This window comes from Corvus kubaryi, unplaced genomic scaffold (assembly GCF_017639235.1).
Source record: "Corvus kubaryi isolate FWS band 111438036 unplaced genomic scaffold, C.kubaryi_AGA036_p1.0 37387, whole genome shotgun sequence".
NCBI lineage: Eukaryota > Metazoa > Chordata > Aves > Passeriformes > Corvidae > Corvus > Corvus kubaryi.
The window spans coordinates 74,547-98,540 of record NW_024581129.1 but is presented as its reverse complement, the minus strand read 5'-3'; the positions used below and the strand labels follow the sequence as shown (position 1 = coordinate 98,540).

At 37.8% G+C, this 23,994-nt stretch overlaps 2 protein-coding genes across 8 annotated transcripts in view; both read left to right on the top strand.

Annotated features, from left to right (window-relative positions):
* The window catches only part of PDPK1 (3-phosphoinositide dependent protein kinase 1), a 31,591-nt gene extending 12,967 nt beyond the window's left edge, over window positions 1-18,624 (top strand). For all 5 annotated transcript variants that reach the window (XM_042036989.1, XM_042036987.1, XM_042036985.1 and 2 more), the window contains 12 exons: window positions 1,966-2,008; window positions 2,198-2,335; window positions 3,347-3,491; window positions 5,795-5,892; window positions 6,647-6,722; window positions 8,213-8,281; window positions 8,752-8,848; window positions 10,090-10,263; window positions 10,684-10,901; window positions 11,731-11,788; window positions 12,687-12,839; window positions 13,447-18,624. In XM_042036989.1, the coding sequence (XP_041892923.1) occupies window positions 1,966-2,008; window positions 2,198-2,335; window positions 3,347-3,491; window positions 5,795-5,892; window positions 6,647-6,722; window positions 8,213-8,281; window positions 8,752-8,848; window positions 10,090-10,263; window positions 10,684-10,901; window positions 11,731-11,788; window positions 12,687-12,839; window positions 13,447-13,554 (1,377 nt within the window). In that variant the 3' untranslated portion in view covers window positions 13,555-18,624. The remainder of the gene's footprint in view (window positions 1-1,965; window positions 2,009-2,197; window positions 2,336-3,346; window positions 3,492-5,794; window positions 5,893-6,646; window positions 6,723-8,212; window positions 8,282-8,751; window positions 8,849-10,089; window positions 10,264-10,683; window positions 10,902-11,730; window positions 11,789-12,686; window positions 12,840-13,446) is intronic.
* Window positions 18,625-18,816: 192 nt separating this feature from the next.
* LOC121668823 (BTB/POZ domain-containing protein KCTD5) overlaps window positions 18,817-23,994 on the top strand; it is a 31,202-nt gene continuing 26,024 nt past the window's right edge. Inside the window, exon 1 of one of the 3 annotated variants that reach the window (XM_042036995.1) lies at window positions 18,817-19,101. In XM_042036995.1, coding sequence (XP_041892929.1) covers window positions 18,868-19,101 — 234 coding nt within the window. In that variant the 5' untranslated portion in view covers window positions 18,817-18,867. The remainder of the gene's footprint in view (window positions 19,102-23,994) is intronic. The other 2 variants (XM_042036996.1, XM_042036998.1) reach the window with 2 other exon arrangements.

Here is a 23,994-nt window from a genome sequence, read left to right as displayed (position 1 = left end):
TCTCTGGCTGCCTGAAGTATTTGTTCAAGTTTAGAGTGGGGCTTGGTCATGATGTATGCCAGGTATGTTGGCAGTTATTTCTGCACTGTAGCCTCAGAGGGTTCTCTGCTCTAGCTATCTCCCCTTCCTTCAATTTGGGATGTTTAACTACATTTCTTGCCTTGCTGTTGTCTGAATTTACAACTTACACATTTATATGTTCTATGCTTTTGTTTTTCTGCTAGTTTTATGTCTTTTTTTTAAGCTATCCAGCTAACCTCTAATTTCTTACTATTTACATTCCTTACTGATATTACTTCCTCCCATATGGTGGATAAAATTCAAGCCCCCTGATAATAGAGACATTGTATTAATATGTACCTCTGAGTTCTTTGTTTCTTTTTCCTTTTTTTTTTTTTTTTTTTTTTTTGGTGGCTGTCTGCTGGGGTTTTCTGGATTATTAGTTGGGAGGAAGTTAAGATATAAGGTATGCTCAGGTTTGTTTGGTGAGGAAGGAACTTGAGGGTACCAAGGTACTCCTGCTATCAGGTAAGTGCCTAGTCGTGGGTACTTAGAACACAGCTGTTCAATATCCATGTAAGTATGTGAGAAATACCTGTGAAATACAATGGTAAAAAATTGGATACAGTGCAGGACTGGAAGAGAGTCAGTCCATAGCTTAATGTGCCAAGATACATTTTCATCTGTGTCAGCTGATGCCTTCTGTCATCTGAGTATGGTCCCCATGTATATGGGGTTTTATTTAATAACTGCCTTTTAAAGTGACCTGCTTTCAGAAGCTTTCGTGGTAGATATGGTTGATGAAACCTAGCTACAAAAATTAGAAAAGTTAATAGCATTCTCATTTGACTGCACATCTTATCTAGTGTTATATGTGTACACAGAAGGATCTCAAAAATTCCTTATGCAGAGATGCAGATTGTAACAGACTGGTTGATTCTAATGGAAATTTTCATTGATCAAATACTGTAAACTTCAATGTGTTTGTAGGAGATGAACTCTTAAAAAAAATTGAGGGTGCCTGTTACTACTGAACTGAGGTCAATTTCCTAGTACTAAACAGGGCAACTGCCTGCACTTCTTTCATCTGAAAAAAATGCCTTGTTTATATTTCCTAAATAACATTTAGCATCAGGTGTATGTAGTAATATTTTGGAGTACCCTGTTATAACTGATTTTGCAAGGGATTAGAATATAATGAGAAGTGGATTAGAAGCAAGCCTGGTGCAGTGATTAAAAGAAAATAGTATGAAGTTGAGATTTTAGCAAGGTGTTGAAATGGATATAAACTTACAATGAGAAAAACAGAAAGCTGTAGTCATCTGTTGTTACAAGGTTATTGCTTGCATTCATGCAAGAGGACTTTTCAGATTTTCTCTAAAGTTGCCTTTTATAAAGTTCTTTCTTAAAAACGAGCCTTGTGTTCCTCCAAAAGCTTTTCTCTTTAAAAATGTAAACCTGCTTGCCTGAAATTTCATCCCTTGCTTCTACTAATTGGAAATCTTCTGTTCCTTTTATTTAAATCTTTTTCTTAACAAATTGTAAATAGTTTAAAGTTCTGTCTCAGTTTTTACTTTTGCTCACTCAGATAAAATTTATCTTTCAATCTTTGCCATCTATGTTAGGCAAAGTACTGTGACAATTATTTTTATGAATATTCCTCAGTGTACTTGTTGCTTTTTGTTCCTCCCTTTAAGAAGATTTCGCAGTTTACTTTGACTTACATTACCATCTTCAGAATTCTTCTGGAAAAAAGTAAATCGGTATTCACACTCTCATACGTGTAAGTCTTTTGGCAAATCAGGCATTGGTCTGCTGAACTGAATTTCTGCAGAAGTCTTGCTGAAGCATAATATGAACGCATGCTTAAATATTTTGCTGTGTTCCAAATACCTACTGGAAGATCAATATTAGTGTATGTGTTTAGTGGCCAGTTACAATATATTTTCTTTCCTCTGGCAACAGGTTGTCTTGGCTCGCGAATTGGCAAGTTCTAGAGAATATGCCAGTAAGTACTGACTCCTTTAACATGAACTTTTTGAAAATACGGTATCAATGTAGTCCAGTTACAAAACACCCATTGAAGAAACAGAATTAGTGGTTTCATGTTAATTATATATAACCAAAAAACTCCAAAACAGGGTGGGATTCATTTAATTGTACCTCTTGCATTTTTACTCTCTCTTTTTTCATTAAGTTAAAATTCTAGAAAAACGTCATATCATAAAAGAAAACAAGGTACCATATGTGACACGAGAGAGAGATGTAATGTCCCGTCTGGATCACCCTTTTTTTGTGAAACTCTACTTCACCTTTCAGGATGATGAAAAGCTATGTATCCTTTGTATATTAAAACTTGCTGTAATACTTTCTTAAGAGCAACAATGCCCAGTTGTGGTTCCTTTGAAACATGGTCTAACAGAAATGATGACTTTAACTTGAGGTATTTAAAATATCGTAATGTATGTGATGCAATTTTTATAGTCATGCTTTTAACAGTAATTAAGCAGATCGAACGAGTGGGTCCTCTCAAAGAGAAGAGTAGGTGTCTTGTGGGACAGGGGGGAGCAGTCAAACAAATTGTCTATGATGTGGTAAATGTTGAAGGGTCCAAGTTTAAAATAATTTAAAAATTCTAAATCGGGGGGCATGTATTAGAAGTGTTTTATTCCTGATGTGTATATGTATGTGTGTGTGTGTGTGTGTATATCTGTAGTAAAACACCATAATTCCTGCATTTAAAATAGGGCTAGCCAGCTATATTTCCTACTAGTTTCATTTCTACAATTAGAGCTATTATTAAAACTTTTCTTATGTAAAGGTGAAGGTGCTTATACAATAATCTGAATCCTCTGTTTGGGCTACCGTTTCCCAAGCTCTCTCTGGGTCAGTAGGTAGTTTTCTGGTTTTCCCAGAGGCTGCTAATAGTGCTGGCAAGCACTACTGTACTATATCATACAGTATGAGCTCACAGGGCCTCTTTTGCAGTGTAAACACTTGCTCTGGTGCTTTCCAGGTGATGGGACAATTTTTAACTTTGATCAGTTATTACTGTAAATAATTCTCTTTGAGGGCAATTATGTATGTAATTTAAATTAATTAATCACGCCACTCTCTGGAAAAACTACAGAGTAGTTTTTGCTATGCTAAGAAATTTGGACCCATGTCCTAGGTTGTTAACATATTTAAGAAATTATTTTGGGTTGCTACTTGTAAAGTTTCAAATTAACAAACTTCTTCCCTGTTGTTCATGTTATTTTTAGTAGTATTCTTGTCATTGGAATAAGATGTGGGGATTTTTGTTTTAGATTGGCTTAGAAATAAACCTTAACTGAGTTACATTCAGATTTTGGGCTTAGCTATGCCAAAAACGGAGAGCTGCTAAAGTATATACGCAAAATTGGCTCGTTTGATGAGACCTGTACAAGATTTTATACTGCCGAAATTGTATCAGCCCTGGAGTATTTGCATGGGAAAGGAATAATTCACAGGTAATACAAAGTTGAGACAGACATGCAGTTGACCATGCACAAGGTGTTTTTTTTTTTTCTAGAAGTGTTCTTTGTGAAGGTAAAAGCAAATGTGGATTTTGTGGAAAGCTAAAGAGCACAAATTGCATTTGATCAGCACTAGTACAGTTAACATCAGTAACTAAACACAGCAAACTTGAGGAGGAGAGCCAATTGCTGTTATACCAACTGTTGGAGCAGGAAAAAGTAAGACAACCTTCTGGCCTAGAATTAACATTACCCAAAGCTTGTCTTTCAAGCTTCATCGGTTGGCCTAAAAACCAGAAACTGACTTTTGGTTTAACTACACTTTTTTTCCTGTGTCGTTATGTAGCAAAAGTTAACTAGAATTCTTTTTGTGTGTGACTTAATGTGTACTGTGTAATCAAGTAAAGTTAATCTATATTAGTTTTCACTGAGTGAACAATTTCCACAAAGCTGCACAATAATTAGGTAAGTGGTGAAATTAGCAGAATTTTGAGTAGTACTTTTGAAGTTGTTTTTGATGTGGTATGTTGTTTGAATAATCATGTTTTGTCATTCATGTTTATTAAATAAAACTTTAAGTGCTAGACATCAGAGCTGCAGAACTTCTTTTTGGGTAGGAAATCTGTTCTGTCTGTAGGTCACCAAGCTGTTGTCATGGGACACCAGATGCTAGTTGGCAAAAAGCTGACTGATGATAATTCTGATAGCATTATTTCTTTCAAGTTATTAAAAACCCTTTTTTTCCTTTTAAATACAAGTTTTTGTGAAATAATTTGAAATAAAATCTAAGGGGGATAGATGTGGAGAGTACTGAAAGCACAAGGTTTTCTACAGGGGGAGGGGGGAAGTTCAAGAACTCCTAGTTTCACTTTGATTTTACAGTCCATGTGTTTAGGCTGAGAGAATGCTTATAAAATGAATGTAGCATGATTCTCAGTGTTACTAAGCCTATATTGGAAGCCTTATATTGTAGAAGAGCTGCTTTATACTTGTCTTTATATGAAGGACCCTACGAGGAGCTCAAAAGAAAACAGTGAAATTCTGCAGTTAGAGAACTTCATATGAAGTTTATGAGGCCACAGCCGTAGCAGTGCCTGAAAGCTCTTGGGATTTCCTGCTGCCTGAAGAAATAGGACATGAGATAGAACCACTTCAAGAAGTCAGGCTACCCTGGAAAATTTATTACAGATACCTCTCTGTGTATCTGGATATATAGCTATAGATCCATAATACTGTATTAATGTGGGTATATGATATATTATATAAACAGTATATATGTGTGTACAGAGTACAATATATCTGCATACATATGTATCTTAAAAAGGCCCTACACAGAACTGTTTGTTTACAAACAGTTTGTGCTAGTTTCCAGACTTTAAACTGTACAACTCATGCTTTTCCATAGTAGGGGGCTTTAATCTGAAGAAAATAATGCTGCACAGTGATTGACAGAAACAGCTTTCAGTTTTTACTGTTTTTTTCTTATTAGTCAAACAAAACAACTCCCATGCGCCTAGATTTCTTTATGAGTATTCAAAGATACTGCTTATGAGGGAAGTATGTAATTTCTTTTTGGATCAGCTAAGGAAACTTGGTGCAAAGGAATATCGTATCAGTGCAACAGAATGCTCTTAAATTGTTTCTAATGCACCTCTTGACATCTACCTCTGTATTGCTTTCTGTCGTGTTTGTGATACTGTGAAGTCTGGTTTTATTCAGAATCAGAGGCAGTGTCTATGCAAATGGTAGGCATGCATTTGAAATTACAGATTATGCATGGAGGTGATCTATGGTTCTTACCCAGTCAGGACATTTAGCTAGGGCTGGGTTTGCCAGTGTTTGACCAACTGGAGTTTTGCAATGAGGAAAGAGACCTAGAAGCTCTCAATGCCATATCAATCTATCAGATTTAATTTTTTAATTTAAATTAAGGCTTTGGAGTGAAGGGGCTTGGGTTTTTGTGTGTGTCTTTGTGAGGTGGGGTTTTTGTTGGGATTTGTTTGGGTTTTTTGTTTGTCCTTTTTTTTTTTTTTTTTTTAAATTTTTGAGAATGTGACATGCACAGTAGCGTAGTTTTGAGATAATTATTTACTCGATGTTTTAAAAAAAAAGTTAAGTAATGGACTTACCAAAATCTGTTAGTCTGCAGGTTGACAGCTACAAGTTAGAGAAGTTGTTGTAACAATGTTTATAGAGTGTCTGCACTCATTTGTTGTAGCATTATGTATCTAAGTCACTAGACTTAGGTCAGTTTTAACTTTGTGTGCTGTTTGAATATAAAAATCTGTCTTTTCCAGGGACCTTAAGCCAGAGAACATCTTGTTAAATGAAGATATGCACATTCAAATAACAGACTTTGGAACAGCGAAAGTATTATCTGCAGATAGCAGACAAGGTTTGCCATTATTCATTATGTGACGCCAGTAATTATAGCAAGTGATCCTTAGAAAATGTATTTATGTTGTATTTACCAAATTGTAACCTTCAAATATCATTACCTTACCTAAATCACTAAAATATCTTGAAACAGTTTTGACTGTCGCTACTTAGATTATGTCAGAGGAGGTAATATTTGGTGTAGTGGTATACCAGCTAGATTACCAAATACAGTGGGTAACTACTTCAGATTACTTAGTTTTCATTTGCAAGGCAAGAATACAAACAAACAGGTACTGTGGCTAACCTGATACAGTAAGTTTTACTCTGCTTATATGTTTAAGTTCAGTGGCTGTCAGAATTGCATAAATGTGAAGGTTCTAGAATTAATGTGTCTTTAGTTGTTACTAATAGACTGTAAATAGATGCTGCAAACAGTGCTTGAAAAAAGCAGTAGGCTGAACTGAATTCAATAGACTTTTTTATTTCTTGACTGTAGCAAGCTTGTGTTGGTAGATTTTATAACTAAGTAATACCTAAATGCCTACCTTCTTGAACCAGATAGGTACCACTGAGATTGATTTGTTTCTTCCAAGCAGGTTTTGAGGACAGGTAGAGAAATTAAATTCTCATGGGTTCTTTGTAGCATTATGTAACTTGCAATGGATTGCCTTTTGGGTTTTTTTTTTAACTGAGTGGGGACAGGGGAGGAAGGGGAATATTGGCTTATCCATGAGTATGTGCTTGCTTATTTCTTTCTATTTCCCTAACAGCGCGGGCAAACTCATTTGTAGGGACAGCACAGTATGTTTCTCCAGAACTGCTGACAGAGAAATCTGCCTGTAAGAGGTGAGGACTCCAAATTCCAGAACTTTACTGACTCTGTCAGGAAGCTGTCGAATGGGGAGGAATGGATAAATCAAGCAAGCAAGCAAGCTCAGTATTTTAAAGAAACAAGATGCTTGAGTATAAAGGTTTTTTAAGAGAGTTTGAAAATTTTTTTCTTATCAAGTATTGTTTCTTGTCTGAGGGCTGGTTTCCTCCATTTATCTACTTTTTGGAGTTCTACAAACAGGTTTAGGTGTTGCTGGAAAAGGAGATGTGTAAGGTGAAGTTGGACTTCTTACCCATAAATAGATCAGAAAAACTTTTGTCTGTTATCCAAATAATATAATTATTTTAATTCCATTTTGTATAAGATTGCTCAAATATGGTATTTCCTGCTGTAGTAACAATGGAATGTCACGTGCTGTTCAGTTAGGGAGAAGGCTGCAGCTTTCTTTGACTTGTATTTAGATCAACTTGCAGTTACCTTTCCAAAACTGTATTTGGGATTTGCAACATTTTAAAGCTTGTCTCTGTGCCTGGTATGAGTGATGCCCTTAAGAAATTTCTTAACTTGTTAAAATTGTTTGTTGATGGTAACCTACTGAATGTGTATATCTATTTTATTGCAATGATGGAAGAGTAAGCTAGTAGCTGACAAATCACAGGTACAAAAGATCGTTTATATGAATAGGTATGGTAATTTGTGCTAGCATTTTTTGAAGTCAGAGAAATACCATCAGACTTTTCACATCTTCTTTCATCAGTGAAGAGTTTTTGACTGTTTTGGCTAATGGAAAGACTTACTCAGAATATCTTCTCCTTTTAGAAGTTGCATAATGCTTCATCTGTACAGGAAACTCTTACATTGAGTAGTTTTAAGTCTTTGTTAGTATTTTAGTCTTCTGTGAGGGCTTTGAAGCTTTAATCAAATCTATGGATAGGTTGCCTCAAGGTAAAATAAGTTAAAAGTGCACTTTCAGGCCAACACACTAAAACTTTACCCACCACACTAAAATTTAACTTTCCCTCACATACCATTATAGCCTGTCTTTTTGTTTGTGTCTTAAGAAAAGCTTTAAGTGAAAAAGGTAAAAAGCTGAATTGTAATTTTTTTAATCAGATATTTAGAGGAAAGTATTTTAATTCTGAAAGGGCATATATTGAATTAAATTGGGTGCATCTTTGAATCGTCATGTAGATAATCAGTATTCTTTTCAGAGTCATTACATACCCATTATTCTGACTGAGAATTCAGCTGTCTTCCTCTTGTGCTTGTAGTCAGTTTTTGTGGGACTGTTACTCTACAGTTCTTTCTTGAAAGTTGTGTTGCTAGCCTACTCTTCTGTCAAGGGCTGAAGTGAAAATAGTATGGAAATTATACAAAGCAGGTTTGTCCGCTGGGTTCACACTATGTTCGAAGTAGCAGAAGGTTAAGAATTTTTCTTTTTAAATTACATTGTAAAGACTCCTTTTACAAAAAGTTGCTATGTTTCTTCCTCTTTGTTTTGAAGCTCTGACCTCTGGGCTCTGGGATGCATAATATATCAACTTGTAGCTGGATTGCCTCCATTTAGAGCTGGGTAAGAGATTTGAGCTAATTATTTACTTGTGGATCATAAATATATTGTCTCTGATTTGATTTTTACCTTACTACCAGTTCTGAAGTATTTTCATGATACAGAGTTGGTGTTAATGTCATGCCTGCTTTTATTTGTCCTTTTTGATGTCATGAAATTGCTTAGCTATAGAGATCCTGAGGGAGAGGTTCCTTAAGCTATCCTAGAATTTCGCATGTTAATTTTGCCATGTAACTATATTTTTATAAGGCATATCCTCAGCTCTCTCTGTTGAGTCATTTGAGCTTTTCTTGTTACTGCTCAAGTATCTGGTGGTGCTTACAGGGTTATAGTACTCCTTCACCCTAGGAAGATTTATGGGAAAGTAACTTAACTCGTAGGTTTCTTGTTTAGTATTTGTCTGGGTTATTCAGGTTAAGGTGAAAGAACCATGGAGAGCTAATAACAAGAGTTAATATTTTTCTCTTCTGCAGAAATGAATATCTTATATTCCAGAAGATAATAAAGTTGGAATATGACTTCCCAGAAAAATTTTTTCCCAAGGCAAAGGACCTCGTGGAAAAGCTATTGGTAAATCTTTTCTTTTTGAATGTAGTAAGGCTTGTGTTGGTGATTTTGTAACTGACCAAGTGCCTAAATGCCTAACTTCTTGAACCAAAAGATATCCCTGAACTTGATTTGTCATTAAATGGTGTGATGACATTGGAAACATTCAGCTTACGTAGTTCTCTTTCCTGAAAGTTTTTGTGCGCTCTTGCAAATCTTATAATAGGAACATCTGTGAGCATTGTTGACTGTATAGGGGAGTGTCTTGAAAGTCAACATCTGTTATTAAACAGCACTTCAATTTTTTTTTTTTTTAAATCTGAATTCTAAAGTGTGGACAAGGACTGTCTTTCTGTGAAATGGAAGCAAACAATTCTAGATACTGTGCATTACAAACAGAAATTAAGATTCAAATACTTAGGCTTACATAGTTCTCAAATTAATTGGGTTTGCATTGTATAATGGATCGTTTAGTTGAAAACAGCGTTCTGTACATCACAGGCAGATATATTCATTTCAGTATAAATCCAGTTGCTTTGCATTTTAGCATGCAGTTATCTTGCATTTAACATGTCTCAATAGTATCAACCTAAGAATTACTGTGCCTGTGAAGGTTTGACAAGTAGGAAGAAAAAGTAGTTCTGTTCCATCAGTGAGATCATAGCCACTCAAGTGAATATGCAGAGAACATTTTAGGTGTTATAAGCTTTTTAAAGTTCAATAGCCTATCATATTAGCAGGGGATAAGGAGGAAGCACTTACCTTTGTGGATGATGATGAATACAACCTGAAAGGCCTAGCAGTGTGTTCCTGTGTCCAAGGCCAGCTCTATGGCCAAGCCGGTGTCTCCTGAATGGTGAAGTCCAGGTTGTATTAACCTGGTTGTATCCCAAGAACTGTGTCACTTTAAGGTGCTTGAGAGGTTGATGTTTGACACCAACTATAGTTTCCACAGCTTCTTGCATCACTAGAATGTGATGGTGGACTAAACTTAAATGAGGTGTGCTTCATCAGGCCTTCTCTGTATGTTTGCTTCAGTCTTTATGAAGAAGCAAAGCCAGAAAATTGTGTGGACCTAAAGAAGTGCTCCTGTCCTTAGATCTGTGAGCTGATCTAATACAAAATCTTGTTGACAAGACATACTGATAAATTTATTGTTAACAACCTCCTTATATTATAGATATGTATGCTTAGGGCAGTGGGACAAGCTGGTTTTTTACATTTTCATTATTTTGTGCTGGTTAACTTAATTTTAATTTGCTTAGGTTCTAGATGCTACCAACAGATTAGGTTGTGAAGAAATGGGAGGATATGGACCTCTTAAGGCTCACCCCTTCTTCGAGTCCATTGTGTGGGAGAACCTACATCTTCAGACACCCCCTAAACTTACAGCATATTTACCTGCTATGTCAGAGGATGATGAAGATTGTTATGGAAATGTACGTTTGTCTACTACTATATTCAGCTCTGATGCTGCCTGAGACTTACTTCCATTATAGCATAATTACTGATTATTGATAGAAATAAATAATATAAATATTTTTACTGAAACTACTGATTAGTTATATTTTGATGAAGACTTTAATTATTAAGAGTCTAATAAAAATTGCTGGTTATGTTTTTACTTAAATCAGCATTTGTTTTCCGATAAAGCGAGTGTTTTGAAAAAACAAGGCTGGCTTGCTTTTGATCAGTCATACTTTTCTGCATAAATGCCTGCTGATCTATAGGGAATAGGCTGGGGTTTTGCCCAAAAGCAAAATAAACAAAAGCATGCTTAAATTAAAAGCCACAGTTTGGTGCAAAATAAGCTTTTTAATAAAAGACATTTAATTACTTCATTTTGTTTCCTCCTTTAGTATGACAATCTCCTGAGTCAGTTCGGTTGCATGCAAGTTTCTAGTTCTGCCTCTTCCCATTCACTGTCTGCTGCAGAGACAAGTACACCACAGACATCAGGAGGAAATATTGAACAGTATATTCATGATCTTGACAACAATTCCTTTGAGCTGGATTTACAATTTTCTGAAGATGAAAAGAGGTTACTTCTGGCAAAACAAGCTGGTGGAAATCCTTGGTAGGATCTTTGAATGTAGCTAACTAGCTTGCACAGCAATAAAGAATCCTGAAAAATAAGTGATTTTGATTCAAATTAATATTTGTCAATCTTAGTATTTTCAAGTAAACAATTAGCAACTAGATTTTTCTTGGCTTCTATTTTTAAAGCAGTGGCAGCAAAACCCTAATATTATATTTCTAAAATTTGCAAGGTCTAGAAGATGATGTGGAGTGTGTTTATAAGATAGGCAGAATGACGCTATCCAGTGCTGAGGAGTCTTCGCTCTACAGTCCTAGAACTAGAAAAGGTTCCTCCTTTTTTACAGATGCCATAAGTTGTTGGAATTTTTTGCATGATAATATTCTGTGGATATCTAACCAAAATACCTCCAGATTATGTAACAGCATTTCTTTTCACTCTTTAGAGAAGTCTCTCATGTGTGAATTTTTGTTGTTCTTGTTTGTTTGGGGTGAGGGGGGTCGGGGGGGTTGATGTGTTTAGGTGGGGGTTTTTTTGGTTGGTTGGTTTGTTTGGGTTTTTTGTTGTTTATTTTTTTGCTGGTTTGTTTGGTCTTGTTAATTTTTTTTTGGTTGGTTGGGGGGTTTTTTTGTTTGGTTGGGTTTTTTTGTTTGGTTTTGGTTGGTTGGTTTTTTTTACCCCCTGTCAAATTTTAGAAAAAAACTCTCTGGTCTGGGCTGAGGAAGAGTCCAAAACTCATGTACTAAAGTTGTTCAGGACTCTTGTGGAAAAGGACATGCAAGGGGTGACGTGAAAAACTGCTTGATAATAACAGCTGTTTCTGTGAAGGAATTACTTCTGGAGTAATAGTTATTTTTCTTTTTCTAAGGCATCAGTTTGTAGAGAATAACTTAATCCTAAAAATGGGTCCAGTGGACAAAAGAAAGGTAAGGGCTTTTCTTAATTTCCTGTAACAAGATTCAGCTGTCAGGTTTTTTCAGTTGCAGCATAGATAAGCAGCCTGTTTTAAACCTTCCTTGTTTAAACAATTTGGCACCTATAAACAAGTTACTTTTAAAAATTCATGTTTTCTTGTGAACAGATTGTTTTGGTTTTTTTCCCCTTGATTTAGTGATGTGCTCTTGATTTCCTGGAAAAGCCTAAAGTAAATCTGCTATTGATGCTTTCATTTTGAGATTGTAGCAAATGAGTGTTTGCTCCCCCTCCTCCTCCTAGTCTGATATAGTCCACTAAACACTCTTTCTTGATGCATGTCTGAATGTGGTTTGAACCAAAAATACCAAAAAATGAAATACAAGCCCATGTTGTTTTCAACTGTGGTGTTTTTTCTGGATCTGACTTTGTACCTTTATCCTGAGAGAGGGAGAGGTGACATTAGAACGTAAGAGTTAACTTCAGCAGTGTACAGATGAGCAAGGGTAGTCTGCATCAGCTTTACAGGAAAGAAGGTTCTCTTTTATCGAAGTTACTACCTGCTTCTTCGTAGTCTTTTCTACAAAATCATGACTATTGATTTCTTTGAGACATAGATTCTGCTTCACTCTGTACAGCTAGGTGTTTTATGTTTTACTAGAACTTGAAGATACTTTCCCAAAATAGTACTTGTGTTTTGCCATGTAGTAGAAATGCACTGCAACACCCTAAAAAAGGAGTGAGGTCAAATAGGTAAAGTAAAATTAAAGACCCCCAAACCCAAACATACCATCCTATCACTGAGCTGGTTTTATCCTGCCTCTCTTGTTCAGTTCAGAGATCTGTAGATTTACATTTTTAATTCCTTCATGGTTTTTTTTTTTGCATTGCTGCTTCTACTTTTCTTGTTAGGGATTGTTTGCACGTCGGCGCCAATTGCTGCTCACGGAAGGGCCCCACCTGTATTATGTGGATCCTGTCAACAAAGTTCTAAAAGGAGAAATTCCATGGTCTTTAGAGTTGCGTCCAGAAGCCAAGAATTTTAAGACGTTCTTTGTTCACACGGTAAGTTTCTTCTTTGAATTTCTTTGTAAATTGCTTTAAGGTCCTTGGGCAATTTCTGTAAGCTGTTATCAAAAAGATTTTTCTGGAGAAGGTATAATAGCTTAGATACAAAATTTCATAGTCTTAATTTAAAACAAAAATAAACAAAAACCTGAACAAAGTCAACCAACCAAAAAAAGGCACAAAATCCTCACCCCCAAACAAAATCAAACAATAATAAAACAAAAATCACACAAAAACGCACTCTGACATACACATTTCTCACAAAAATGCAACTGTGTTTTTATTATTAGTGTTTAAATAAGCTGTAAGTGGATTTTGGGATTTGAAGGACATTCTTAAGGGCTTCTAAAATTTAGCCCTCTTTATATGTAGTGAATCATGAGAGGTGTATTAATATATTGTCAGTTGACTGCTTAAAAATATTGAGGTGCCAGATGTATGGTTAATCAGTAATATATAATGTTACATAGCTGTAATTGAGTTTAACTTTCAGAAAGTTAATGAACTAATTATGAATAATTATTTTATTGGTAGGTGCAGAATTACTACTGCTTTTTGGTTTAACTATGTTTGGAGTAATCATTGAAATGTTGTTCACTTATAGCCAAACAGGACATATTACCTGATGGACCCAAGTGGGAATGCTCATAAATGGTGCAAAAAGATACATGAAGTTTGGCGGCACAGATACCACCAGAATGCTGCAAAATAGTAAAGCTCATCCAAAATTTCCGTTTCCCTTCTTGCTGCTAGAACTCCGTGTGCAGCCGATCAGAGGAGTCTTTTCAACCCACCTATTACCATCTCAAGGGGAAGCATACGTCTGAAATGTTTTTGTTTTGTGTTTGTCTGTTTGGTTTTTTTTTTTTTGTTTTAATTTTTTTTTTTTAAGAAGGAAAAAAAAAAGGAAGAAAAGCAAAAACCTAATGGAATTCAGGGTTGCTTTGCTCGCTCTTTGTGCTTCTGTTGAGGCTTCCACATGCATATCATTGCAGTGAAGATCTTGCTTTTGTGCACTTCAGTTCGGTTTCTGCTGCAGACTAGTGGATAGACCTTGCATTACCAGCTTCACTTAAGATGAGTTAAAACCAATCCACACGCACACATGCCGAATCATGTACCAGCCTTGCATTTTATGGGGCTGGAGTTTTCTGTGACTCTCAGATTATCATTAAACTGTGTTTCATCAGGGAGCTTTTATATGCCTCTCCTACGTACCACCTCTTTGTTTTCTCTTCCTTTCCTCACAGTCCCCCAGCTTATTGGTATATGGCATTTGTAGCCAGGTCAGTTGCACCCTTGTGTAATTCCTAATATAGCTCTGGTTGCAGGATTTGTGTGGTACTTTAGTAATTATGTGAGTGAATCAGATGTATTTGTCTGACAGACAGGCTCCAATGATAAAAGTTTTGGAAGAGTAAAATGCTGAACATAGCACTGAAATTTCTAGAATTGAGATGTTGGCTTCTGAAGCATTTTAAACATTAAGTTTAAATTTTAATATAAGTCATATGTGTGTTTAATCAAGGGATGGTAAACTTACCAGCATGCTTTTAATTAATGCTAACTAAAAGAGAAACTAGTTAGTATGGGGAAGAAAAGGCTACTATTGAAATAGTAACTAGTTTTTCACCTTTTCAGCAGATGAGGTCTAGAAGCTTTTTTTCCAGGGTGTGTATGTGTTGTGCATTTTAGTGGGGCCAACCTGTTTATCTGAGTAGAGAAGGAAGTGTGAAAACTTTGTACAATTGATTACTTGAGGTTTTTTTTTTGTCTCATTTTATAATGAGATGTCAATTCTGTTTTTGATCCTTGGCCAAACATTCAGGAACTCTGGAAAAAAATGTAAGCAATTGAAATATAGATAATAAAGTAATCTGGTTAGAAAAAGGCAAATATTGATACAAAGGGGAAAATATATGGTACTTAAAGCATATCTATAAAATGAAAATATTTTTCATATCAATCTCCTTTACCCTCTTCAAATTATGGCTATTTTTTGTGGTCAAACATTTCTTGTAGTGTTACAAAGACACAACTTCCTGTGTGGCATGCCTGTGTTCCTAGACCTTGCATAGAGGAATGACCTAGGTCTGGACAAAGGCATTCCTTTCTTGTTTTAAAAGCAGTATAAACATCACACCTATTTATTCACTCACTACACATACCATTACTTGGCATTTTGAGTTGTCATACTATGATGTGCTTTTCCTTCCACCAAAGAAAGGTTTCTCTATAATGTTGAAAAAACTCCTAGGCTACTGTTTCTAGAAGCAGTCTTTTAAAAAAAATGGCTTATCAAATTTCTCAGAAAATACATGAATGTCGAATATTTTCTTGTATAGGGTGAAGGAGATTTATTATTGATCTCTTAAAAACTGTGTTATATGGTTGAACTTGATGGCAGTTCAGCTTTTCCAGTCTTTAAAAGAGGCAGTGCAGTTGCCTTTGCTTTTGGAGCCAACTGCGTTCTTGTAGTCTTCTCTATCCCACCACGTATGGAAACCTGAGAGAAGCAAATCCCTGGTTTACTGTGTCTGGTGGTAAGGGAGAGAAGGTGTCCTGTAAATGGCTGAGATGAGGAAGACAGAAAAGTGTTCCCTTTGCATCATGAGAAATTTCATCACGTACGAAGTACACTCCTTGTCACTCAAATTTGAATAGCACAGGGCATCTTTGGTCTGAGTCTGTAGTAAGCTGTATGTGCCATTCTAACCAAGATGACATGTATTTTAAGGCTGTTGCAGTGCTGTCCATTTGTTCTCCAGCTGTCAAATTCCAGCCATGTGTTGTGTCCACTGGAGGCAAGCCCATACCCCTTTTGGATTTAGTCTCTGCTATAGAGATCCAGACAGATCCCCAGCTTTATACAGGGGAGTTTGGCAGTGATGGAGGTTCACGGTGCCACTGCTGTTCCATGTGACAAAACTTGGCCTTACATAAAAAGTCTGGCAAAATGACCTCCATTGGCTTGTTAACTAGGTATAATTCTCGGTGTGCTTAAACATGTTTTCTGTAATGTTTAGATTTTGTCATTTTACCATAACAAGTTAATTGCTATGTTTTTTCACACCTTGAAAATCTTCCCTCAGTAGACTTCCATCCTGCCCACCAAAAGCTTTCAGCCAGCCAGATCTTGGTAGCAGTACCAGTAAGCTGGCAAGAAGGTATCTGGAAGGCTGATGTCTGCATTCTAGAAGTCCTTTTTTTTTAACTGACCATGCTGTTATTAGAAAACTATGAGCATCTCTTACAGGCATCACTCCGCTTAGAACTTCAGTATTCCTAATCCAGTCTTACTTAGCTACTGCCTTTTTAGGAAGGAACTAGAACTTTCCTGGGAGAGGTATTTCTGTTTCTTGGGCTATAGGTGGAATCTGTGAGTTCGAAAGGTGGCAGGAGTAGAGAGTGAGATGTCACAAAGCAATTGTGGATTCAGGTATGTTTTACCAGTTTGTCCACTTAAATGTGTGTTGACAGGTGCTGCATACTTTGAAGGGCTGGTACCCATTTTGAATGCTTATACCTGATGTGGGGTAGATTCATATCTTTGGCCTGAAGATCACTCCTGTGGTTCATGGGAGTTCATGGAATGCAATGGGCAAGGGAGGTTCTTCAGAGCTGCGCGTAAGCCCAGGTGATTTTTCTGCTTTTAATCCAAGGTTTTCAAAGCATAAAAAAAATTGTTAGGTACTTGAAGACTCTTCTTAAGACTCCTCCTCACTGCAGGCCTACTGAAAACACAATCTGTTGGTGCATTCCATCTCTTGCAATTTGAACAATTGCCAATAATTTATGAAGAATCTGGTCAATAGTGTTGTCATTTTGCTTTGCTTGGTATTTGAACTTCAGAAAGGTATTTATTCCATCTTTTTCTGTGTGTGGAGCTTAAGAAAGGATGAAGTACTACTGCCCAGTCACAAGAAGTTCAAGACTACTTTGATAAACTGAGAAATTAGTTTGTTACCGTTCACCTTAAAGTCGAGTTTTGTAAAGGTTTTGTATTAAGGAAGAGTTACTTCAGGTGTGATGCTGAGGCGTTGTGAGCAAACTGATATTGCCTATTATGATTCCATTTGCTAAGCACTTAGATGCTGAGAAGATCAAACTATCAGACAGTACTGTGCTCTCCTTTCCTCCTTCTGACATGATCTAATTGTGAACTATCTGCTATTACGTAAGTCTGGAAAGAACTGTGGATTGAAACAAATATGTGATGATTCTAATCAGTTTTCATAGTTCAAGATGCTTAATTTAATGTGCTTGATATATTTTGTGCTGGGAACTTTGAAGAATTATGAGAATTTCCCACATGTACATTTTCTTTTGAATGATTTAGTAAAGTCAAGACAATGACTTCATTTGGCTTGTCGACAAAACATTTGATTTCAACACCTTGCTGAGGAGAGAACTTGTGAATTAATAGCTGCCTAAACATGTGGCCTCTGGATTCTGATCATTCTTTCTACTAGTAAATTGCACAAATAGGTGTGGTATTTATATCTGAAATTTTGCTGAATGCCTGTAATACTTCATGGAAATATTTTATTAATCAAATGGAAATGTTCCTGCAAAGCCTCATGATGCAGATTATCCATCAGTTGATCAAGTGAGCTTACAGACAAAGTTCTGTGACCCAAAATGGCACGTTTTCATATATGACTGATAATTTCAGAATGTTTCCTCTTTCATAGAAGAGATTACTGTTATGCAACAAACAGTTGGAGAGGTTCTTAAGCACCTAATAGCCTGGTTTTAGAATAAATAGAATATACTGAGTTGGAAAGGACCCATCAGGGTCATCAAGTCCAACTGCTGGCCCTGTGCAGGACTCCCCAGCAATCCCACCATGTGCCAGACACCCTCTTGAACTCAGGCAGGCTTGCTAGTGTGACCACTTCTTAGGGAGCCTGTACCAGCATTCAGCCGCCATCTGGGTGAAAAACCTTTTCCTGACAGATAACCTAAACCTCCCGTGACTCAGCTTCATGCCATTTCCTCGAGTCCTGTCCCTGGGCAAGAGAGAAGTCTTGTCTGTCAGCCGGGCCATGAATGTAGATGGTTGCCGTTTGACAAAGCTTCCTATGGCCATGTACTAACCGATTTGATGTGGCGAATGTTCAAAATGGTAGCAGAACTTAAAATTACTGTATCTGATAAAAGAAAAAAAAATAGGAACCAGGAACAATAATCAGTTTTGATAGTTGTATGCTGTTTTCAGGTTGGTGGCAGTCAGTTACATGTGTAATATGCTCTACCTGGTTTGTAGCTTAACTGTGATGTAAAGAAAAAAGAAAAAAAAGGAAAAACCCACCCCAAACAAACAAAACCCCTGACCCCCCCTCAACAAACCACAAAACAATCTCCCCTCCTCCAAGAACTTGTGAAGACAGAAGCAAATAATGCAATGATATAAGATACACACTTTTGTATTTTTATTCTTATAAGGTTATTTGCTGGCTCTTGTTGGCCTCTAGTTCAGTCTGTGTTATTTAAATTCTAATATATGAATTATTTGGATTGAATTCATGTTCGGGGCCATGGTGTTGTATGTATTGATGTACAGCCTTGAATGTGAATAATTATTGTAAACTATATTTTACACCTTTTTTCTGGCTTTATTATATAAATTTTCTATTGGTCGATGATTTAATCATATCTCATAATTTAATGACTGTTTATTCTCCTCCTGACAGATCTCTGTGCTGTAGATGTGTAGTTAGTGACTGGATGACGGATTTCACTTATGCTTGGTAGTCTGTAATAAAGGCATGTAGGGTTCTGCGCGGCCTCCGCCTCTTCCTTCCGCCGTGGGCAGAGGGGCAGGGGGCACACGAGACGGGCCCGCGGCCTCCGGCCCGGTGGCGGCCCTGTCGCAGGCGTGAGCGCTGCTCCCGGAACCCCGGGCCGAAGCCGCTCGGGCGCCGGGCGAGAAGGAGGCAGGGCGCTGTTTCAGCCGCCGCTTCCGGTGGGCGGTGCGCCTGGGGCCCGGCAGCCGGGGCGGCCCCTTCCGGCGGTGGCGAGGATGGCGGCGGAGAACCACTGTGAGTTTCCCGTGCCCCCGGCTGGCGGCCTCGGTGCGGGCGGGCCCTGCCGTAGGTGTAACTCGGCACCGCTGCCCGGCGCGGGTCCCGGCAAGTGGGTCCGGCTGAACGTGGGGGGCACCTGCTTCCTGACCACTCGACAGACGCTCTGCAGGGATCCTAAGTCCTTCCTCTTCCGCCTCTGCCAGGCCGACCCCGACCTGGACTCGGACAAGGTGAGCACGGGCCCCGCCGCGCCCGCTCCGCGCTCCGGGCCCGCTCCCCTGTCCCCGCTCGCCGCGCTGAGGGTGCGCTGCGGCTGGTGCCCGGTCCCCCTGTGACGCCTGCCTAGGCGGCCGCCGGCGTGAAGGAAACGCGGGGCCCGGCGCCGCGGTGAGGGGCGGCAGGAACGACTCTGCTGCTGGGGAGGGAGTCTTTCTGAAGAGTGTTGCTTAATGAGTGATGTCGTGCGAAGCAGTTGGGTTCGTGAATAACAAAGCTGCTCATAAATACAGCAGAGAGCATAGTAGTGTTTGTACGTTTGTGTAATTTTTTAATGTTGTCTGACGGGGTTTAGTTCTGGCGTTTTAATGGAATATCTGCGTGCACTGACATTGTGTTATTTCTGCACTGTCATTATTCTCTTGTTCAATTACAAGAACCAGAGCGAAGTACTTTTGATAATCTCTCCCTTAGACGTAGCATTCTGTCTTTTCAGCAATTCTTGCAGAAAAATGTTGCGTATTCTGCATAGATGGTGGATGAATATTTTGGTATTCACTCTGACTCATTTTTAGTAGGGAAAAAAATTATTAATATTTTATTTTTGGTGTGGTATGTAGTAATGGATATAAAGTATTTCTATATAGTGCTGGCTCTGAAAGAGATTTTGGAGCATCACAGACAAAAAACCATTTTCCACTACAGTACAGTTAGGGATAAGAAAGGAACAGCTTATAACACTTGAATGTATAATCAACAGGTTCAAAATAAGGAGTTGCTTATTATATATAAATTTTGAAATTTTTTTTTTCAGTGAGGTTACTAGTAAAAGTCATCATTTTTTCTGGCATAACTTCCAGGAAGGATACTTGAACACTTAAGATAATGAACAGAACCTAATGTTCCTAAGAGTTAGAGGGAAAAAATCTTAAAGTGTGGTGGTGTGGGAATTGTTTTGTTGTTGTCTTTGGTTTTGGTTGAGGTTTTTTTGGAGAGTTTAAACTAACCTATAAAAGTAAATTCAAAAATGTAGGTGGCTTGCTGATAGGTTAACTCTTTGTTTGGGAGAGAGTAGGGAAGCATTCCTCTAAGGTTTTTCTAATTAAAAGATGAAGCACTGCTATATACTCTGGCAGATGGGAGGGCCAGTTGTGTCCTGGGGTGCATCAGGCCCAGCATTGCCAGCTGGGCAAGGGAGGGGATTGTCCCCCTCTGCTCTGTTCTGGGGTGTGGCCTCACCTTGAGTCCTGTGGGCAGTTTTGGACACCACAGTATCAGAAGGACCTAAGGCTCTTAGAGAGCATCTGAAGGAGGGACACAAAGATTCTGAAGGGGAAGCCATATGACAAATTGCTGAGGTCATTTGGCTTCTTCAGCTGGCGGAGGCCGAGAGAAGGCTCATCGCTGTCTGCATCTTCCTCCTGAGGGAAGGAATCTCTGCTCTGTGTGACCAGTGACAGGACCCAAGGGAGCGGCAGGGAGCTGTGTCAGGAGAGGTTTATGTTGGATATCAGGAAAAGGTTCTTTACACAGAGGTTGGTTGAACGCTGGATCAGGCTTCCCAGGGAATGGTCATGGCCCCAAGCCATGAGCTTGACAGAGCTCAGGCACATGGTGGGATTGTTGGGGCTGTGCTGTGCAGGGCCAGGAGTTGGACTTGATCCTTGTGGGTCCCTTCCAACTCAGGATATTCTGTGATTCTGTGATTTCCTTAATGCTTGCTACTGTAAAGAACTGACAGGCTTCAAGAAAGGTAGCATGCTGGCCTTTAAACTACCTTCAGGTACTAATGTTGAATGGGATGGGGCAGCCTGTCTCTCGCGGTCAGGTATGTTTCCACTTCTAATGGAAGAAAGATTAACCTTTGGCACACCCTGTGGCCAAACTAGTGTTTCATGGAATAAGATAGTGACACTGATTCTCTGAATTTAATGTTTCACAATGTCACGCACAACTTTGTATTTAAAACTGTTTGAGAATCATTTCAGCAAATGAGTGAGCGGTAGTGGTCATACTTATTGTTCACAATAGGATTTGTTTTCCATAGTATTTAAATCTTGGTTTAGAGGTGAATACATAAAAACAGACAAGCAGAGCCTTGCTCTCCTTTTCATCATTGTTTAACTAATTTAATGCTTTTACTGCATTACTGTTAATGATTTACATATATTTCCCTATTTCAGCATCTTCCTATTTTAGCTATATACCAGTTTTTCTTTTGCAAATGGTTCTAGGATTCTTTTAACTTTCCCCTAAGCAAGGAGATTATCAAAGTTTCTTAATAAGGTTTTGGCAGTAGTATTCATACTTGATTTTTAATGCCTTTCTAAAGTTGGCATGGAATCTGTTAGAGAAGGAAGAACGCAAGCACTGAGTGTTTTAGCAAAATCAAAGTCTTCTTGGTAGCACAACCTTGACTGTCAGCATTAAGAAATATCTAAATCATAGTCATTATTCTAAGAAATAACAGATGCACTTCATTTGTCCGTGAGGTTTCTGGCTTGTTGGGTGGCTTGTGTTACTGATGTAGTTTTGATGAGTACTGCTAGTCTGCAGACACTCAAAGTTTTTAGGCCACACAATTTGTGAAAAATTCAGTAGTTCAATATTTAAAAAGCACAGAGGATAGGGGAAACAATTATTTGTAAATCCAGATTTAGTACCAAATATGACTGTATTTCTCTGCATATTGCTGCCTTTATCAGAGCTTCTGCTTGCTCAGTATGTGTAAATGATGTCATTTTTTAAAATAGTCGTGCTAGTGCATACAGCCTTGAGCCAAGAGCTTGGTGGTGTGAATTCTGAGTGTGTCCAGATCCAGTATCGATCACAATGAAGATAATTAATTGGAAATAAATCTAGGACATTTCGACTAGTGTTTTAGTGCAATTCTTGGGGAGATTGTTAAATGGGATTACGGAGGCGTATGTATTTGGTCCGCTTTTTGAGGCCTACTGGACTCCTGTACTGGATTCTAGTATCCACAGTTCCAGGTCACAGCAGGTCAGTGACTAGTCACAAGGTGAAATCTGAATTGGTGAAAAGTTATAAAGAAAAAACTTTTTTTGCCAAGAAGTTTAAGGAGTCACTTCTCAGTCCAGATATACAAACATGGAGACAAGAAATCTAATACTGAAGCCTGTTCAGTCTAGCAAAGGTATTGTGAAATCCAGCTAGCAAAGTGTCAAACTATAGATGTCCTTGCCAGAAGGTACATAGTGTTAGCAGTGACAGTAGTTATTTATTGGAGTGGTTAGGTTTTACCACAGCTTTCTAAAGGTTAAATTTCACTGTAAATAAATTGAGTTCTATGGGGGTTTTAAACTCACATCAGGGTAAATGTTCATTATGATTCCTTTTGAGCCTCAATCTCTATAAAGACTGAGTGAAAACATTTGCAACTGGAATACATGATAATTTAATTGCTTTGGTCAGTATTTTTCAGAGGAATGTGATTGTGAGCTACATTGACTTTTCATTGGTACGATGAACCAGGTGATTGAAAGTTTAAGAGCAAGTTACTGCCTTTCCTCTAAAATTCCGTGGTGTTTATAACTTGAACTAAACGTTAGTGTGGGAGAGTGGTAATAAACAAATGCAGTCTTCACTGTATGTGGGCAATGCTGTCTTCTAAATGGTGTCCTCATAAGCATGTATGAAAAAGGCCTAGAACTTACAGACAATGAAGAAAAAACTCTTGAGAGAAGAACGTAATGCAAAAATAAACCTGGGTAAAGATAGAGACAGTCAGATGATTAACTAACAGTTCAGGGTTCGATGCCTGAAGACAACTGGTGCATTTGTTTTGAGTTTTCTTATGAAGAATGTCAACATTTGCATGAAACTTCTCTAGGTGTGGGATAATGTGACTATACTGAATAGAGAGGAAACTTGAATTTCTGCTGCTGTTCTGGTAAACATTAACACCTGTTTGTATAAAATACATCTAAAAGAGAGAGAACTCGGAATCCTTATTAGAATGTAGGTTTTTCTGACGTTTATGGTATTCACTTAAAGTTTGGGAAATGGCTTCAAAGTACCTACACTTGTATCAGTGAGGATTCAAACTTGCTCAAAGCTTGTAGAAAAACAATTTACTAGTTAGCAGAGGAAATTGCATAGCTGGGGCATCAAAGTCTATTAATACTTAAGCTAGCAAGCCTACAGCTAGTTATGTCTGTGCAAACTAGCTACCTCTTTAAATTGTCCAGATCACACTGGATCACATTTGCAATTTATTATTTTATCTTACACTAAAACTGTTTATATTAAAAGTGTCAAAATGCTAATTAGATGTGATAATACAGTGTGTTTTCATGTACGTGTGGATGAAACCAATCCTGATAATATTCTGAAAGACTTAGGACCTGTATTTTTAGAGTACTAGGTAGAGCAGATGACTGTACTTCTGCATCAGCTTGTATTGGATTTATGTTTACGTAAATATCCTTAAAGATCTAGTGTAATCGGCTTTTCTCAGTGATTTCAACATGAAATGCTTAGCATACATTGAAGGATATTCAGGCAGCTCAATCAAAAGGAGGAGTGATAAGGCAATTTGTATAGGAAGATGCTGAGGAAGTAAATTTTTTGCCTCACTTGCTTGTGCATTATTTGCATATGGTTACAATATTCCTTACTGATTGGTTCATCTTTTGGGTCTTGACTCCCTGGTGCTAGTGTGTAGCATATCTGAGCTGTAAGGTATCCTCCTCTTAACGTTAATGAATGCATATTTTCTATGTCTGTAATCTGGGTAAGCAACTTTTGCATGAAATTTAGATGCTAAAGTGAATCCTGTTGACAGAATTTGGGTTGCACACTCTTAAAATTTAGCCAGAGTTCTTTACCTGTTGATATTTACTAATGTTAAAAAAAAAAAAATCTATTACAGCAAAAATTATAGG